Source organism: Chiloscyllium plagiosum, chromosome 22 (assembly GCF_004010195.1).
Source record: "Chiloscyllium plagiosum isolate BGI_BamShark_2017 chromosome 22, ASM401019v2, whole genome shotgun sequence".
Lineage (NCBI taxonomy): Eukaryota > Metazoa > Chordata > Chondrichthyes > Orectolobiformes > Hemiscylliidae > Chiloscyllium > Chiloscyllium plagiosum.
The window spans coordinates 36,987,530-37,008,137 of record NC_057731.1 but is presented as its reverse complement, the minus strand read 5'-3'; the positions used below and the strand labels follow the sequence as shown (position 1 = coordinate 37,008,137).

The 20,608-nt window shown below is 40.7% G+C and overlaps 1 protein-coding gene across 3 annotated transcripts in view; it reads right to left on the bottom strand.

Annotated features, from left to right (window-relative positions):
* The window catches only part of trub1 (TruB pseudouridine (psi) synthase family member 1), an 85,220-nt gene that overhangs the window by 50,459 nt on the left and 14,153 nt on the right, over positions 1-20,608 (bottom strand). For 2 of the 3 annotated variants that reach the window (XM_043712809.1, XM_043712808.1), the window contains exons 2-3: positions 18,284-18,379; positions 16,676-16,731 (exon numbers count right to left, since the gene is read on the bottom strand). In XM_043712809.1, the coding sequence (XP_043568744.1) occupies positions 16,676-16,731; positions 18,284-18,379 (152 nt within the window). The remainder of the gene's footprint in view (positions 1-16,675; positions 16,732-18,283; positions 18,380-20,608) is intronic. The other variant, XM_043712810.1, reaches the window with a different exon arrangement.

Below are 20,608 nucleotides of genomic sequence, written 5' to 3'. Positions count from 1 at the left end.
GTGTTAAATGGAAATGAACATTCAAACAAAGGTGCTGGAGGCAATATATTCGGAACCATAAACAAATTTCAAAAGCTAACCACAATATGATTTGGAATATGACACCAGCAGTAACCAAACCCACCCTGGAAAATGTTATCACTGCGGGGAGGTTGATTGTCAATTTATCGGAGCACACCCTTCAACCAGAAGAGATTGAAGTTCTTAGCAGGGGTCTCAATTTCTGCCCCACCACCAAAATGGACCCCATGGTTCTTGCAGCAGACACAGAGGAATTCATCAGACACATGAGACTCCGGAAATTATTTCGAGATACCAGCAGTGATCCCAGTGAGCCTACCAAGGAAGTAGAACAGTCATCACAGGGGTCCATAGAGGAAGGACCAAAGGAGTCGTCAACTTGGACCCCACTGGAGGGCCGCTGTTCTGGGCTTGACATGTATGCTCAAACAAACCGTCAGGACATATATAAATGTCAGATTCATCAGCCACACCCACAAGGTAGAGCAGAACATCACCCGATCGCAACGCAATACCATCCATGCTCTCAAAACCAATCACAACATTCTCATCAAACCAGCAGATAAAGGAGGAGCCATAGTCATTCAGAATAGAACAGACTGCTGCAAGGAAGTGTTCCGACAACTGAACAACCAGGAACACTACAGGCAACCACAGAGTGATCCGACCAAAGAGTACACCCGTGAACTAAACACATTGTTCAGGACTTTGGATCCAGTCCTTCAGAGTTCCCTACACGCCCTCATCCTACATACTTCTCGTGTAGGCAACTTCTACTGCCTTCTGAAGAAACACAAAGCCAACACGCCAGGACATCCCATTGTATCAGGAAATGGGACCCTGTGTGAGAACCTCTCTGGCTATGTCGAAGGCATCTTGAAACCCATTGTACAGGGGACCCCCATCTTCTGTCACGACACTACAGACTTCTTGCAGAAACTCTGCACCCACGGACTATTCGAACCGGGAACATTCCTCATCACAATGGATATTTCCAGCATCCCCCAGAATGACAGCATCACAGCAACAGCCTCAGTACTTAACACCAACAACTGCCAATCTCCGAGTACCATGCTACAACTCATCCGCTTTATCCTCAATCACAACATTTTCACCTTTGACAACAAGTTCTTCATCCAGGCACACCGAACAGCCATGCGGACCAAATTTTCAACCCAATATGCCAACATTTTCATGCACAGGTTCAAATAAGACTTCTTCTCTACGCAGCATCACCAACCAACAATATACATCACATACTTGGACAACATTTTCTTCCTGTGGACCCATGGAGAGGAGTCACTGAAACATCTACACAGTGATACCAACGAGTTTCATCAAATTCACCATGGACTACTCTCTACTATCTGTTTCATTCTTGGACACATACATCCCTATCAAGGATGGGCAATTCAGCACCTCACTCTACCACAAACCCACAGATAACCTCAAGATGGTACACTTCTCCAGCTTCCACCCAAAACATATTAAAACAGCCACCCCCTACAGACAAGCCCTATGCATATGCAGGTTCTGTTCAGATGAGGAGGAAAGTGACTGGCACCTGGAAGTACTCAAGGATGCCCTCATAAGAATAGGGTATGATGCTCAACTCATCGACCGCCAGTTCCAATGTGCCACAGCAAGGAACTGTAGTGACCTCCTCAGGAGACGAGACATGAGCTGCAACCGACAGAGTACCCTTCGTTGTCCAGTACTTCCCAGGAGCCAAAAACCTACACCATGTTCTTCCCAACCTTCAACACATTATCAATGATGATGAGTACTTCTCATCTTTAAATAATCACCAAACCTCAAACAGATCACTGTCCGCAGCAAACAGCCTGGCTTTCAGGACAACACCATACAACCTTGTGAGGACACTACAAGACGTGTCAGAGTGTCAACACTGGTACCACTATTACGCGTGGGGCCACCTCCCACCATGTACATGACAGGAACTCATGCGACTCAGCCAAAGTTGTCTATCTCATACACTACAGGCAAGGATGTCCTGAGGCATTGAACATTGGCAAGACCAAGCAGGGGCTAGGGCAACAAATGAAGGGACACCTGTGGTGAAAGGGTTAAAATTGTGTCCCAATACATGTGTGAATCTAACCGAAAATGGAAGGTGTCGCTTAGTCCCGTGTGAATCTTATTACACACCTTCCCGTGTGAATCTTCTTATCTGTATGTGACCAGAATGGAATGTGTTTTTCAGCCTTGCTCTGCTGTTCACATGAATGTTTAGATCTCGAAAAGAGTATATCAGCTGGAAAAGTCTCCAGTTCGGTAGAGTCTGCTCCGGGGTTGCGTTTAACCGCCGAGCGTGGGTTGTTGGCAACCGCTCTACGAGAACTGACGGCTCCCAGTTCCGGTAACACGTAGAGTGAGTATAAACCAGACCTGTTGTAAGTACGAGACCTGGTTGTGGCGACGCTGCGGGGAATAAAACACTTATATTCTAGCAGACTCGCCTCTTGGCTGTTTGTTCTGTGTCAGACTACTTTCCTGCGAGCCTGGTCCTTGACCTTGAGAATTTTTTAAAACAACACCGCACAACAATAGACAGGAGTGTTCCCTCCCAGTTGGAGAGCAATTCAGCGGTCCAGGACATTCAACCTCGGACCTTCGAGTGACCGTCCTGCAAGGCAGACTTCCGACGGGCAACAACGAAAAGTGGCCAAGCAGAGGCTGATAATTTAGTATCCATAGGGATGGCCTCAACCGGGTCATTGGGTTCATGTCATACTACAAGTGACCCCATTGCACTACACAAACACACACTCCTACTGACCCATACACTCCCACATTCACATATACACCCTCACGCTCATAACCCCCACCCCCCCCCCCTCCATCCCACACACACACACTCGCACCCACATGCACACACAGACATTAAAGTTTGTGGGGTGAATTTGTACTTGCAGAATTACATTTTACTTTGCTCAAAAACTGCATGAATTCATGTCAGATTCTATAAATCCATTTTTTAAGATTAGAATCAATCTGACCATTGTGATACAGACAGTCTCACACAGGGCAGCTCACACTTTAAGTGCATTATCCGGGCCAACATGACACCAATTGTTAAAGTTCACTTAAGAATGTAACTTTTAAATGTTCTGCGATTTATATATGAAAGAACTGAAACCAACATGCTCATTTTAAAAGATGAGAGACTTAAACAATCCAGGTCTTTTTCAATATGTAATTTCAGTTACATCACACTGAAAACTTTTGCTATAAATTCTATGCCTTACAATTGTGTACTCCACAACCACCTGATGAAGCAGCAGTGCTCCAAAGGCTAGTGCTTCCAAATAAACCTGTTGGACTATAACCTGGTGTTGTGTGATTTTTAATCTCAAACCAGAATATGCACTTTCCAGTTTTTCTCCGTATCTTTGCAGTTCTCAAATCAGAGGTCACTGTGGTATACCATGGTGGTTCCATCTAACAGACTTCGTTATTTCTAACTCAGTACACATCAGGCATCGAATCTCATTCTGTACTAAGTGCATGCCTACAGAGGCAGAGAAGCTCATTTATGTTGTTTTACCATTGCATTTGGGGGAGTATAGTGTTAAGGAAAGCAATCTTTTATCACGGTTCAGTGATCAATGCTGAGATAATTATCAGATTGATTAATGGACAGGAATGCCAAAGGTAAAGGTTAATAATGGTTTGATTCGTTTGTCCTCTAACCCTCCTCAACATACAAAAGTTCAATCTGAAATGAAGTATGGATTGATTATTGCAGCAGAAAACTAAGAAACAGTAGCTAACAACAGAATAAATGTGGGCCTTTGTATCTCATGTTTGATGTTACAGCACTCTGCAGCATTTTTTTTAAAATTCTGAATATTACAAAAATGCATTTACCCTCCAAGTGCAGAATTTACTGCAATGCATCAAATTAAACAGTCAAACTATAAACATTCAAAGATCAATTCCTTGGAAATGTATACGTTTCCCAAAATGTGCCATTTTTCTTTTAATGCTGCAATCTGACTGAAAATGTCAGTACAATAACAGAATGCAATTCCATACAAGATACAGTGCTGACCCCATCCTCCACAACCCAATTCTTGGAACACTAATGGCAATTTCTTTTTCATTGTTCCAAAAACATTCAATGATTTAAGGTAGAGCTTCTTTGAAGATGAGATTCTAAGCTTCCTTCCTCACCCAGAGAACCGCGCCTTCTGTCACCACACTCTCTTCAAGCAAGGGAAATCAAAATTAGTGTGCTGCAGGAGACAGCTGCAGAGAAATGGAAGACCAGTGCTGCCAGCAGTGAAGCAATATACATCTACCAGTTCAGTGGACAGGCAGTTTACAAGGTCTGTTCTAGGTCCTTCTCCATCAATTACACTTGCAGTACAAAAGGAAATATGAAAAAAATGAAGATAAGACAATGTTTTTAAGACTAAATGTGTTGAATTACTCAGTGCAATGAACTAGGGTCACTGACAGCATGTCTAAATCACAAGAACCTAGCACAAGACATGCTTCCATCTCTTAGTTCAAAGCAAGTACAACTGACAAAAAGGAAAGGTTAGGAGTACTTCCTGTAGAAAACACCTGACTGTCTGAAATTAAAAGCAAAAAATTCAATCCTACATTAGCCATAAGACAAACTTCCAACCTCCATAAAATAAGTGCATGCTTTTAGATTTATTAACAAACACACTATACACACCAGAAGTTTAAAAGTCCACGCAGGAAACCTAATTACACTAATAATTTTAACTGCTAAAGTGTGAGGAGTGAGGTAATAAGTGGCATGGTGGCAACCTCAATATCCATAACCAAACCATAATTCAATGCCTGCACTGGCAAGGTCTACAGCAAATGTTCCAAAAATGGTTCACACATTTGTAATATAAAGTTTCTAAAAATCAAGACATAACAGTCCCCAGGTTGTGAACATGTTCCATTCTGGAGTCCTTTGCAAGTTGGAACACAATACAGGACAAGATAAAGGAGCCGTTCACAAGTATCGGAAATGTTTGTATGTTGGATTTTTATAATTACACATCTAGATGAGATTACGTTCATATGTATGAGCATTCGTAAATCTGGCATTCATAAACCCTGTATATAAAGGGTTATCTTCTCAGTGGCTGTGGCTAAACTGAAGCTGATATAAAAAAAATTTCAAGTTAATCTGAGGAGTGACAGTATCATTGCTATTGACACTGACTTAATTGGGCCAGCACTATAAGGAAATATACCCATTGCTTTGGGAAAAAAAAATGGGTTGGTGCAGCCTCACCATCAAAAATAAAGTGACTTATTTCAAGCAATTTGGGGGGTAATGACAGATAGTGGGCTAGATTACACTTTGAGTACTTCAGGCGACATTTGAACTAAAAGTCAGAGCTAAAGAGATGAAAATCTCCACTTTCTGGTAGTTAAGATGAACTTGGTTGGGGAGGGGTTTGTAAGAAAGAGAGCGAGAGAAAAGATTTTTGAAAATCTTAGCCTATTTCCTAGACAGTAAGTGTTGACAGCAGAGAAAAAAAGAAAATTAGAAAAAAAGTTTAATTCCAACGCGAAATGGCCATTTCAACGGAATCAATTATTCTTGTAGGACACCAAGACAAGGCTATTAATAGCTCCACAGAATGTTATGCTTCTTGTAGAATTAAACTCTTGCAAGGTGGCACTAAAATTCCTAATTAAGACTACAATTGCTAAAATTAATCACTAATTAATCTCAAAAACACCATTCCACTCTCACTATTTTCTTTTTCTACTTCCATGATTTTAATTTTTATTTCTTGCATTTGCATTGTCTCCCTTAAAGCTATCCATTGTTCTAACAGCTACATTTATGCTTATTCTACGATAAAGAAGCGTATTGATAAATTTTGCAACACAACTGATTGAAAAGCCAGCCTCTAAACCAGAGACATCAGACCTCTTGCACTACTAAAAGGATTCATAAACTTTACTTGTTTGAGACAATTATTGATGGTCCAGGACAGGATTTGTCACAAATGAGTGGTCTTGCCAATAGCAATGCAAGGATTAACATGATGGCACACTGGCATTAATATCTAGCCAATAGCATATCTCATCTAATAGACTGTCAATTAAGCATCATGCAAGCAATGTTGTGCTTTGTACAAACACAAATAGGAGCTATTTTAATGTCAACACCAAAATAATAAAAGACTTCTGACTACTATATCAAAAGAGATGTTCAACTGGCCAACAACCCTAGGCATTTAAAAATTATGCACGTTGCCCTTCTATAGCATCGCATTGGCACAAAATGCAAAAATATCTTGTGCAGCAGTAGGCTCATTTACACTTGGCTAACAGAGCAAGCGGTTTATTAACCCAAGAGTTCCTATTCACTTTTGCAACTCCCTGTTATGTCAAACCCTTTTTAAACATTTTATGGTGCTCCCATGCATCAGTTGCCCTAAACCTCCTGGATAGGGGAGCTCACAGGTTTGGGCAATAATATCAAAGAGGTCTCCGATGAATTAACGGCAGTTTTTTATGCTTGGTACACAATGTTGACATTGTCTATCTGTGAACATCAGGAGAGGCTTGAGGGTACTGTTGCCTGTGGTTAAGGGGATGAATGTTAAAAGGCACCATCAATCAAATGGCTGCTCTATCCTGGATAGTGTTAAGCTTACAGAGTGTTGTTAGGAGCTGCAATACTCTAGGCAAGTAGGCAGAATTGAACATTTCATTACACTTCTGATTTGTAGATGTGGAAAGGTTTTGTTGGAAGTTAGGCAACAAGTCACATGCCACAATGACTTGCCTCAGTCTGTTTTTGTAGCTACAGCATTTAAGTGTCTGGTCTAATCAAAATGCTGGTTCAATAGTTAACCCACAGGATACTGAAGAGGGGCATGCAATGATGGTATTATCATTAATGTTAGAACTTCACCACACAATCTAGGATGATGTTTGAGTGGAGTGCAGCTATCAAACCAAATCATCCACTGCCTTTGTCACCAATGAAGAACTGTATCCAGCTAGCTGCCTGTGAGGCCATTGAAATTCTAACTATGAACCTGGATTTATCAGCAGATCTTTTTACTTCCTGCATTACTGTACCTATCAAAATAGCATTGGGCAGGTGAGTTTAGCTCTTCATCGTGATTTTTTTTTCGGTTCAGTACAATGTGTTGTTTTTCTCCATAGGAGGAATGCATAACGTGTATTGGTTGCTGTATTCTCCAGATCTTACAAGAGTAATCATTCCGGATTTGTCCAATGGACAGTGCTAATGGCAGGTGTCAGAAATCCAAGAACCTATACTGGAGACTTCTTTTTAAAGGGAAATGGGTTGCAGTGGCAAGGTCAGCATTTACCATATTTAAATACTCTTCTGCATGGGATTTAGAGGGAGCTAGCCAACTGGATACAAAATTGGCTTGAAGGTATGAGACAAGTGGTGGTGTAGAGGACTGTTTTTCAGGCTGAAGGCCTATAACCAATAGTGCAGGTATCCAAAGGATCAGTGCTGGGTCCACTGCTTTTCTTCATTTATATAAATTATTTAGATGTGAATAAGAGGGGTATGGTTAGTACGTTTGCAGATGACACAAAATAGGTTTATTGGACAGTGAAGAAGATTAACTCAGAATTCAATGGGACCTTGATCAGATGGACTAATGGGCCGAGGAGTGACAGATGGAGTTTATTTTAAATGTAAGGAGTTGCATTTTGATAAGGCAAACCAGGACAGGACATATGCAGTTAATAGTAGGGCCCTGAGAAGTGTTTCCAACAAAGAGACCTAGGAGGTACTGGTGCATAGTTCCTTAAAAGTGGAGTCACAGGTAGACAGGGTGGTGAAGGCAACATTTGGCACACTTCCCTTCATTGGTCAGAACACTTAGCATATGAGTTGGGACATCATGTTGCAGCTACACGTGACATTAGAATACTGTGTACAATTCTGGATGCCCTTCTATAGGGAGGATGTTGTTAAAATTGAGATGATGCAAAAAAAAAGTTAGAAGGATGTTGCTCGGACTGGAAGATTTTAGCTGTCGAGAGAGGCTGAATGGGCTGGGGCTAATTTCCCTGAAGGCTGAGGGGTGACCTAATAGAAGTTTGTAAAATCATGAAGGGTATGGATAGGGTGAATAGCCAAGGTCTTTTTCCAAGAGTAGGGGAGTCCAAAACTAGAAGGCATGGGTTTAAGGTGAGAGGGGAAAGATTTTTAAAAAGACCTGAGGGGTAACTTCTTTGCACAGAGTGTGGTACACGTATGGAATGAGCTGCCAGAGGAAGTAGACGCAGGTATAACTTCAACTTTTAAAAAAAACAGGGTACATGGATAGGAAGGGTTTAAGAGGGATATAAATCAAAAGCTGGCAAATGAGACTGGGTCAGATTGGGATGTCTGATTGGTGCAGAACGGTCTCTTTCTGTGCTGATTGACTCTAAGTACCAAGAGTAGATGGTCACATCACCTACTGTTGAAGATAGTCTTTAGCTGGCACAAATGTTACTTACCACTGATCAGCCCATGACTGGGACGTTGATCATGTTGGGTTGCGCATGTGCACAGTCGGCATTATTACAGATGATACAAAATAAACAAAATTGCATAATCAGTGAACATCTCCATATCTGATGGGGAAAGATTTGATAAATGAATTGGCCGAAGTCGAGTCGGCCCAAGGCCCCACCCTAAGGAATTTTTACAAAAATGTCCTGAGGTTGAGATGATTAACCACCAACAAATGCAAACATTTTCCTATGTAATAGCATGAATCTAGCAAATGGAAAATTTTCCCCTGTTGTCATTCCTTCCGTCATTTTACTCTCATGTGCTCTGTGCTGCTAATTACCCATCCCAACTTTTCAGTATTCCTTAAATCTCCCTACTGTCTTGCTATCATCGCAGGCTTGTTAGATAAGTTTGAAATAGCTCCCTTAAATATCTCCTAACATTCAGATAGGTGTATCGATGCATTCAATACTAGCTCATTTTGAGTGACAATCCTATTCTCATTGAAGTGATCATCCAACTTTCCTCCCCAGCCCTTAAGGTAGCCAATATTGTAAATGATTCTTTCTTCAGGTGATGTTCTTTTTCACCTCTCTCCTCAAAAGAGGTCCCTTAATCCCCTTGTCTTTGCAGTGCTATCCCATCTCCGACGTCTTCTGGCTTGCCACAGTCCTCAATACATCATCACCTTCAAAATCCATTTCCATCATTGCCAGATCTCGAAGACCATAAGCTGTAGGAGCTGAGGTAGGCCATTCTGCCTGAGTCTGCTCCACTATTCCATGAGATTGTGATTGATCTGTTAATTCTCAACTCCACTTTCCTGCCTTTCCCCCATAAACCTGACTGAAGCTTTGAATAGACACAGCCTCTACAACATTCTGCATAAAAAATTCCATAGGTTTACTATCCTCAGAGAAGAAATTGCTCCTCATTGTCCTGAAATTATGACCCCTTAATCAGACTATGCCCTCTTGTCCTAGACTCTCGCACAAGGGAAAATAACCTTTCTATATCTACACTGTCAAGTCCCCCATTTGGAAAAATAGGAAGTGAACTTATTGAAGCATACAAATGAGAACAGGCCTCACCTATTCAACCAGTCCCTCTATATCTGGTATCAGTCTAGAGAACTTTCTCTGGATTGCCTCCAATGCCAGTATTTTAAGGGTTTTAGATTAGATTAAGATCTAATTTCCTTAGATTAAGGGCCCTAAACTGTTCACCATGTTCCAAATCTGGTGTGATAATTACCTTATACAGTTTTAGCAAGACCTCCCTATTTAATGCATCATTTGAAATAAAGACCAATATTCCATTTGCTTAACTTCAACACAAAAAAATAGGATACAAGTTCAGGTTAATGTAAGAAAACTCCAAAGTGACTGTGTTGTAGCTTTCGGCAATCGTTCTCCATGTTTGAGCCTCTGCCCCATTATTAAAACATCTTTTCTCCAATCGTAACAAATGCCATTTATGACTGTTCCACTTTGATGCCCTTTAGCTTCCGCAGCAAATCACACAGCTGACCACACCCTCATCCAATATTTTCACACTTGGAACTGTAATCACCTGGTTCCCAATTGGCTTTGGACCAAATGGATTTTGGGAGAGAGAGAGGGGACAAGAGCAACAGGACGAGAGGACATGCAAGGGTGCAAAGAGGTACAGACATAACACCACTTGAAGCAAAGTTCTAGGATTTTGATGCTGCTCAGAAGACATGAATATATAGTTCCAATTCAGAAAGGAGAAAGATTTGAAGGGGAACTTGCTGGTGGTTATGTTTCCATACGTTTGCTGTCCTTATCTTTCAAAGTGGGAGAGTTCACTTTAAAAGGCTTAAATAAGCACCACTGATTTAATAACATGGTCGATATGTAATAATGTGATGCTCTCAGTTTGACTTCTTACTGACCCCAAGAATTTTCTTATTCTATGTATCTCAATAGCTTATTTGCTATTAGCACCCATTAATATATCACAGTCCACTGCAAACTACTTTAATTCACCTCACTTCATGATATAATATGTAAAATTTTAATCTACCATCACTTTCTGCAGATGCCTTAATATCTTGCTCTTGTTTCCTCCTCAAAACTTCCCAGCTAATTCTGATAAAAACAAGGCTTACAAGTTTTGTTTACTACTAGTTTCAAAGTAGGAAATCTACCAGCTTGCCATGAAATCCACATGGAGATCAATACCTACACGCATTCCATAATAAAGTTAACTTTTTGTCCTCTGCTGACAGTACTGGCCTACTTATTGTCATTTATGTAGGTTATCTTCTGGGAGTTGCAAATTTCATTGAAGCAGCCCAAGTTGCAACAAAATTTCAGCAAATATCCAGAACAGTTTAAAGCAGAGAATCTCCATGCTCCATCCATCTTAATTTTGTTTAAGGCAGAGATAGATAAAATTCATGAACACCATGGGGATGAAAGATGATTGGGAGTACACAATATGCTCCCAAGCATCCTCTGCCTGTGTACTTCTAGGCGGTTATTCACTCGGAAGTTCCATTGACTGAGGCCTTGTGACTTGGAGCAGTGAATGGTATACATAGCACACTGCTGCAGCTGGACACTGGTGGCATAGGGAATGAATGTTGAAGTCAGTGGATGGAGACTAATTAAGTAGGCTGTTTTGTCCTGTATGGAGCAGAGTTTCAAATGTTGTTAGAATTGTACTCAGGAAAATTCTGCCTTCAGTCTCGAGATGATGGACATACTCTGGGGGAAATGAGCAAATGATGGAATTATTTATTTATTCGATAATTGTTTGCCACGGAACTCCAAGCCTCTATAACTTTCTCTTGTATCAACAATATTTAGCACAGTTGGTTAGATGATTGTGTTGCAGTGAGATGCCAATAGCATGGGATCAATTCTCATCGCCAGCTGAAGAAGATTGTTCTTAACCTCTCCCTTCGCCTGAGGTATGGTGGCCCTCAGGTTAAAATCACCATCAGTAGTCTCTCTAATGAGACAGCAGACCTACGGGCTGGCAAGACTATGGTGATTCATTCACACACATTTATTGAATTAGTCCAGTTCTGTTCCTGGTTAATGGCACTGCAATGACACTTGGCAAAACATTCCATTTTATGACTTATGAGAGGCGGTGATGGCCTAATGGTAGGAGCACTTGACTTTTAATCCAAAGACCCAGAATAATATTCTGGAGACCTGGGTTCAAGTCCTGCCATGGCAGATGGTGAAATTTGAATTCAATTTTAAAAATCTGGAATTAAGAGTCAACTGATGACCATGAAACCACCATTTTTTTTTTGTCATAAAAAGACCCATTTGGTTCACTAATGTCCTTTCGGAAAGAAAATCTGCCATCCATACCTGGTCTGGCCAACATGTGACTCCAGAGCCATAGCAATGTGGTTGACTCACAACTGAAGTCTGAAATGCCTAGCAAGCCATTCATAGAACATAACACTGCAGTACAGGCCCTTTGGCCCTCGATGTTGTGCCTGAAGATCTGAAACCTAAATACAGGTGGAGGTAACTAATAGTTGTCAGGAACAACCACGTAATACATATTCTTACTAACTTAGGTGGAAATAAAATGGTTTTTTAATGCAAATAACGTAATAAAACGCATCTAGGCTGCAAATTGCCAATTCTGCTTAAAGCTGCATAAAATGGCTTTTAACCCTGTTAAAGCTGCATAATTGACTTAACCACAATCTGCCTCTACAGAGATTAGCAGACAATGCTTCCTTTACTGCATAGAAAAAACCAGACTAGATAGACATTACTGGCCATCTTAACTGACCTTCAAGTGCAGGTGCAGAGACTAGGTTCGTTAGAGAAGAATAGTTTGAATGTTGGAAAACAAAGTTGGTTCCCAGGAAAAATCATGGGACGGAGTTGCTGTCAATAAAACCATTCCGTCAATTAATTGGTATTTATATACAATTATAGCTTGTACCTCTCTTTAAAAAAAGTATAAAAATGTCTTGGTTTTAAGCCATGTGCTCAGTTCCTCTGAGGAACACTGAAGTGTTTAACCTCTGTTTCTGGATGATCTGTGCCCAGCCGTATAAGAAATTAAGTGTGAAGTATTAAAGGACCAGACCGTTTGCTTGTGTTTATTGACAGTCTATTTATCCTATCCACGCCTCTCATAATTTTATAAACCTCTATAAGGTCACCCCTCAGCCTTCGACACTCCAGGGAAAACAGCCCCAGCCTATTCAGCTTTTCGCTATAGCTCAAATTCTTCAATCCTGGCAACATCCTTGTAAATCTTTTCTGAACCCTTCCAAGTTTCACAATATCTTTCTGATAGGAAGGAGACCAAAATTGCACACAATATTCCAAAAGCAGCCAAAACAACATCCTGTACAGCTGCAACATGACCTCCCAACGCACTGATCAATAAAGGGAAGCATACCAAACTCCTCCTTCACATTCCTATCTACCTGCGACTCAACTTTCAAGGAGCTGTGAACACACTCCAAGGTATCTTTATCCAGCAACACTCCTGAGGACCTTACCATTAAGTGTACAAGTCCTGCGAAAATTTGCTTTCCCAAAATACAGCACCTCGCATTTACCCAAATTAAACTCAATCTGTCACTTCTCAGCCCATTGGCCCATCTGATCAAGATCTCATTGTAATCTGAGATAACCTTCTTCGCTGTCCACTACACCTCCAATTTTGGTGCCATCTGCAAACTTACTAATTGTACCTCCTATGTTCATATCCAAATCACTTATAGAAATGAAAAGTAGTGGACCCAGCACTGATCCTTGTGGCACTGCACTGGTCACAGGCCTCCAGTCTGAAAAACAAACCTCTACCACTACTCTGTCTTCCACCTACGAGTCAATTCTTCATCCAAGTGGCTAGTTCTCCTTGTATTCCATGAGATCTAACACCTTGCTAACCAGTATCCCATGGGGAACCTTATCAAACGCCTCACTGAAGTCCATATAGATCACATCTACCATTCTGCCCTCATCAATCCTCTTTGTCACGTCTTCAAAAAACTCAATCAAGTTTGAGAGACATGACTTCCCATGCACAGAGCCTTGTTGACTATCCCTAATCAGTTCTTGCCTTTCCAAATATATGTACATCCTGTACCTCAGGATTCCCTCTAACAACTTGCCCACCACCGACATCACCAGTCTATAGTTCCCTGGCTTTTTCTTACCACCCTTCTTAGATAATGGTACCAAGTTAGCCAACCTCCAGTCTTCCGTTACCTCACCTGTGACTATTGATGATAGAAATATCTCAGCAAGGGGCCCAGCAATCACTTCCCTAGTTTCCACAGAGTTCTGGGGTACACCTGATCAGGTCCTGGGGATTTATCCACTATTATGCATTTCAAGACATCCAACACTTCCTCCTCTGTAATACAGACATTTTTCAAGATGTCACCTCTATTTCCCCACATTCTAAATCTTTCATGCCCTTCTCCACAGTAAACAATGATGCAAAATACTCATTTTGTATATTCTCCCCAAATCCTGTGGCTCCACACAAAGGCTGCTGATCTTTGAGGGAGGCCCTATTCTCTCCTTAATTACCCTTTTGTCCTTAATGGATTTGTAAAAACCTTTGGATTCTCCTTAACCCTAGTTGCCAAAGCTATGTCCTCTTTTTGCCCTCCTGATTTTTCTCTTCAGTATACTCCTACTGCCTTTATACTCTAAGGATTCACTTGATCTCTCCTGTCTATACCTGACATCTGCTTCCTTTTTTTTCTTAACCAAACCCTCAATTTCCCTAGTCACCCAGCATTCCCTACATCTACCAGCATTTCCTTTCACCCTAACAGGAATACACCGTCTCTGGACTGTCATTACTGAAGGCTTCGTATTTTCCAGACGTCCCTTTACCTGCGAACATCTGCACCCAATCAGCTTTTGAACGTTCTTCCCTAATACTGTCAAAATTAGTTTTTCTCCAATTTAGAATTCCAAATTAGGGACAATTAAATGAGTAGAACTACTGGAGGTTGCCAATATGGATCATCCACTCAGGACGCCTGGTTGAAGATTGTTGCGAATGCTTCAGCACAGTTTTTGCAGTGACATGCTGGGCTCTTCCATCTTTGAGGGTAGGGATATTTGTGCAGCCTCTACCTCCAATGAATCATTTAATTGTCCACCGTCATTAACACCTGGATGTGACAAGACTGCAGAGTTTAGATCGGATTCGTTGATTGTGGGATCCCTTAGCTCTATCACTTGCTGCACATGCCGTTTGGCATGCAAGTAATCCAGTTCAGTTGCTTCACCAGGTTATTTTTAGGTATGCCTGATATTGCTGGCATGCCATCCCACACACTCCTTTGAACTAGGGTCGATCCTCTGGCTTGATAGTAGTGGCTGAGTGGGGGATATGCCAGGCCATAAAATTGCAGGTTGTGTTGGAGTTCAATTCTGCTGTTGTTGATGGCTCCTCATGGATGCCCAGTCTGGACTTACCAGATCTGTTTGAAGTCTGCCCCATTTAGACACAGCGATAGTGACACAACACAGAGGGTATTCCTGGTGTGAAGGCAGGATTTTCTTGCCACAAGAACTGTGTGGTGATCACTCTTACCGATTGTCATGAACAGATGCATCTGCAGTCAGCCAATCGGTAAGGATAAGGTCAAGTATGTTTTTCGCTCGCTAGTTCTCTCACCATCTGTTGCAGACCCAGTCTACCAGCTCTGTCCTTTAGGATCTGACTAGCTCGATCAGTAGTGCTGCCAATCCACTCTTGGCAAGGAATATTGAAATCACCCATGCAGAGTACTTTTTGTGCTCCTGCCACTTCAATACGTCCTTCTAGTTTTATTCAACAAGTACTGATTCATCAGCCAACAGAAGATGGCACATGGTAGAACAGCAAGATTTTTCAAATCCCACGTTTAACCTGAAGCAATAAGACTTCTTGGGGTCTGAAGTCAATGTTGAGATCTCCCAGAGCAATATCTTCCCAACTGTGTACCATGGTGCCACAACTTCTGCTGTTCTGCTCGTGAGTCAAGACATATCCAAGGATGATGATGGTGGCGCCTGGGACATACATCATACTCACAGAATCATACTTTACAGACAATGTCAGGCTGTTGCTTGACTAGTATTTGACACTGCTCTCCCAATTTTGGCACTAGCCCTCAGATATTCGTAAGGAGGACTTTGCAGGATTAACAGGGCTGTTTTTCCTGTTGTGTTTTCCGGTACTTGGTTGATACCAGGTGGTCTGTGTGTTTTCATTTCTTTGTTGATACTTTGCAGTAATTGATACAATGGAGTGCCTTGGTAGGCTATTTTAGATGGCAGTTGAGAGTCAGCCACATTGCTATGGATCTGGAGTCATGCCTAGGCCAGACAAGGTGAAGATGGCAGATTTCCTTCCCTGAAGGACATTAGCACGCTAGATGCATTTTTCTGACAAATCGACAGTAGTTTCATGGTCAAGAGTCTTGATTCCAGAATGTTTTTTGTTGAGTTCAAATTCCACCATCATGGTGGGATTCAAACTAGAGCCCCCATAACATCAGCTGAGTTTCTGAATTAATAGTCGAGCATTAATACCATTAGGCCATTATCTCCCCATTTATTTTTTAGCGCCTTAGTCAACGTCAGGAAATCTGTCAGGTTCCTTTCCTTTTTTAAAAATAAGTTAGTGCTTGATACAACTGAATGGTTTGTTCAGCCACTTCATAGACAGTTAAGATTTAATCATGTTGGAGTCACTTGTTGGCCAGACCAGTTAAGGACATCAATTGACCTTCGAGGTACAGTAATGAACCTGATGAGATTTTATGACAAGCAACAATGGTTTGAAATTCATTTTAGTTTTAATTCTGGATTTTTTGTTCAAATTCTACCACCTGCTGTGGCCACAGATCATTAATTGGGTCTCTGCATACTGTTATGCAGTCACCTCACCCATATTATTAACAATGACTTTATTGAGTGATGAATATTAATAAAGCAATCTTAAACTATGTCAGCAATATTAACACAGTTTATACTTTTGCTGAAGCAGCACAATCAAATGCAGCCAAAGTTAAGGGAGATTCTCAAAAGGGAACATTTTACAGTGAATTAAATGCTGAGGCTATGAATTTAGCAGAACCAGAAACAAATCATATTCATATTAAACAATTACACTTACCTTGGAGCAGGACAACATTCCACTAAGCATTTTGGTCCCTTTGCCAATTCCAACCACTAAAGTAAAATAACAAAAGGAAAACAGTATTTTTTTTTTTAAACATATGGCAAGAGAAACATTTGCAGCAAATCAGAATTGTAAACAAAGATCGAGCACTGTGCAGAACATTGGTCAGGAAATAGGTCTTAAGACTATAATGCAAAATAAATCTATGAAACCATCAACAGCGCTCAATTACTGTTAACAGAAAGATAATGTTCAATCAAACATTGTATTATTAGCAATAACTCAATTCTGACTAAAAACTGAAAAAACTGTGGATGCTGGAAATCTGAAATAAAAATAGAAATTGCTGGAAAAATCGTGGGTGGACTGAACTGAGGTCTGAAGAAGGGACACTGGACCCAAAATATTAACTCTTAAAATCTCTCTATAGATGCTGCCAGACCTGCTGGGATTTTCCAGCAATTTCTGTTTTTATGTTAATTCTGGACTACTCTGTACAGCTCTTGCTGCAATCACAAAAAATATTATTGCTTTTAACAAAGTAAAGTAGTCATAGAGAACCTTGTTATTTGCACTTTAAATACAGAGGTAAAATGTTAAGCGTTATATTTGAACTCTAGTCTTTAGAAAAGAAGGTGTTAAGATGCAAGAACTGAGAGAAACTTGAGAAAGATGATCTGGAATTCGGGATTCAAACCAAGATTCTCTTTCACATGCATATCTATGTAGCAATTAGGAAAATGTCATGCAGGGAATAAAGAAACACTCTCAAACATTCCTTTCCAAGTGCATGTGAGTTTATCTTAAAGACAGAGTGCAGCACAACATTCCAGTTCAGCAAAGTCAATAGAAGTTTAAGGAAACATTGATTGTGCAACATAAAAAAAGCTCCAAAGTTAATTTGTTATTTTAAAAAGGATTCTTATGTCAATATAGGCCAAGTATCCGAATACTCAAAACTAGGAAAGGAATACAAATATGATTAAAATCAAGGAAGCTGGAGACTAGATTAATATTTTCTCTGGATTTCATTTGAATGCATCTATCGACAAATGCATTTCATTTGAATGCATCTATCCTGATGAAGGGCTCTTGCCTGAAATGTCGATTCTCCTGCTCCTCGAATACTGCCTGACTTGCTGTGCTTTTCCAGCACCACAATCCTGACTCTGACTTCCAGCATCTGCAGTCCTCACTTTCTCCTAGTATTAGGGTTAGGGTAATCCTAAAACATTGCTCTTGTCCATTTAAATCTAATGTTTTGATAGGCTTTCTCAGTACATCACTGCTAGTGATCAGCTTCAGCTGCCTTTTGTTTCTCAAGATCTGTGAGCAACAGGAGTCATCAGCTGGTTGTACAATCTCTCACCAGCATTGTATAAAGTTGCCGCCCAAATTAGAATGCTGATAGATAACAAACACAGCCTGCAAATTACTGTAATCCCTCATACATACTGTGATATATGCCTTCTAGTATGCAAAGTCTACTTTAACATGTTTAAGACATCGAAGGGTGATAAAAGCAAACAAGTCATCAATGCATATAGCTGTTTACCCATTGCTACGAAGTACCTTTAGCTTTCAATCCCCACCTCTTCTTACCAAGCACTCCTGATGCTGCACTGTCGAGAGTTCCTCCATGTCCCAACTTTAAAACCTGTTTCTTTCTTTTCATTGGATGTTGCTTGATGCCAGCCTCTGTTTGAGCAACACAATTCAAATGTCAGACTAACACGTCAGTTGTTTAAAAACAAAATTGAAATGTCACAAAATATCTGAACAAGTGTTTTATTCTGCTTTTTGGCTGAAATTTAAATGGTACTACCAAAGTGCACTCTCCCATAGTCTGCAGAATTTGACAGTCGGCCAGCATCTTATTGGCTATACCAAAATCTTGAGAATGAACACTGAAGAAGAAAGACCATGATGTGTAGGATATGGATTTTAAATTCATTTCATGGTTGAAGTAGCAAGTGAAATTTCGTATGATCTCATTTGACTTAGAGGAATGCTCTCCATCATTTATGGTTTTGAATTGCATCAAGTCTGGAAAAAGGCGAGTTCTCTCGAACTTCTTTACCTGGTCAACAACTAATTAGCCATCCATCACCATATGTGGCTCAATCACATTAAAAATTGGGAATTCTCCTCTCTTGGAGTTTAATTTGGATAAATGCATTGCATTGCATTTTAGTAAAACAAACAAAGAAGACTTCTACAATTTAAAGTAGGGCCTTGGATAGTATTGTAGAACATTGAGACATGGGGGTTCAAGTACATAATTCTTTGAAGTTTGTATCACATATAGCCAGGGTTGTTAAGGAGGTGTTTAGCATGCTTGTCTTCATTGCTCACACCTTTTGGAGATAGGAGTTGGGATGTTATGCTGAGGTTATACAGGATGTTGCTGAGGCCTCTTCTGGAGTACTATGTCCAGTTCTGGTCTCCGTTATAGAAAGGATATTATTAAGCTGGAGAAGGTTCAGAAGAGATTTACCAGAATGTTGTTATGAATAGAGTGTTTGAGTTATCAGGAGAGGCTGGATAGGATAGGACTTTTCACACTGACACATAGGAGGTTGAGAGGTGACCTTACATGGGTTTATAAAATAATGAAGGATATAGATAAGGTGAATGGCAAGTGTCTATTCCCTAGAAAGGGGGATTTCAAGATTATGGAGCATCTTTTATATTAAAAAAAGGTGAGAAGAAAGATTTTGAAAAGACATGTGGGGCACCTATTTTACAGAGTGATTTGGGTGCAGAATGAACTTCCAGTGGAAGTGGTGAATGCGGATATAGTTACAATGTTTAAAAGACATTTGGATTAGTACATTAATAAGAAATGTTTGGATGGATATAGGCCAAGCGCAGACAGGTGGAATTAGTTCATTTTAGGATTATGATCACCCTCTATCCTTATAAACTACAGCCATTTCCAATCTCCTTTTCCTTGCAAATTTTTACATCTCTAGAATGTATCCATTTTCTCTGCAACTCCAAGATTGGAAAAATATTTGAAATGATTCAATTAGCCAGTGATGAAATAAGCTTGACCAAAAAGTTACAAACAATATCAGTAACTGTCCATTTCTAACTGAGAAGCTGGTGCAAGTTGTTGTCGTCTTGAACTGCAGCAGACCATGGTTTGAAGGTATATGTACAGTGCCATTAGGTAAGCAATTCCAGAATTTTGATCTAGTAATAGTGAAGGACAGTGACATATTTCAAAATTGGGATGTTGAGAGATGCAGGTCATGGTGTTTCCATGCATCTGCTGTCCAGATGGTAGGAGATGTTGTTAAAAAGGTCCTCGGGGAGTTGCTGCAATCCATTTTGCATGTCATATACACCACTGCCACAATGCACCAGTACTGAAATGCATCAATGTTGAAGGTGGTAAATGGGGCGTTAACAAGTGGGCTTTGTTCGAGATGGTATAAATTTTCTTTGGTTGAGAATTATAGGAGCCACACTGAACCTGGCAAACTGGTGACTATTCAATCACACTCCTGACCTGTTGCCTTGTAGTTGATGGACAACCTTTGGGGAGACAGAAGGTTAAGTTCCTCATTGCAGAATTTCCAGTTTCTGATTTACCCTTGTAACCAGTATTTGAGGCTACTTCAGAATTGCTGATTAATGGTAAAGAGCTGAAAATGTGTTGCTGGAAAAGCGCAGCAGGTCAGGCAGCATCCAGGGAACAGGAGAATCGACATTTCGGGCATAAACCCTTCTTCAGGAGTCAGTATCTGCTGACACCAGGTGCCCCTATTGACTGTGCATGTGGAAGTCTCTAGAGTTCCCTGAAAGTGGAGTAGCAGGTAGATAGGATAGTGAACAAGGTGTTTGGTATGCTTATCTTTATTGGTCAGTGCATTGAGTGCAGGAGTTGGGAGGTCATATTGCAGCTGTGCAGGGCGTTGG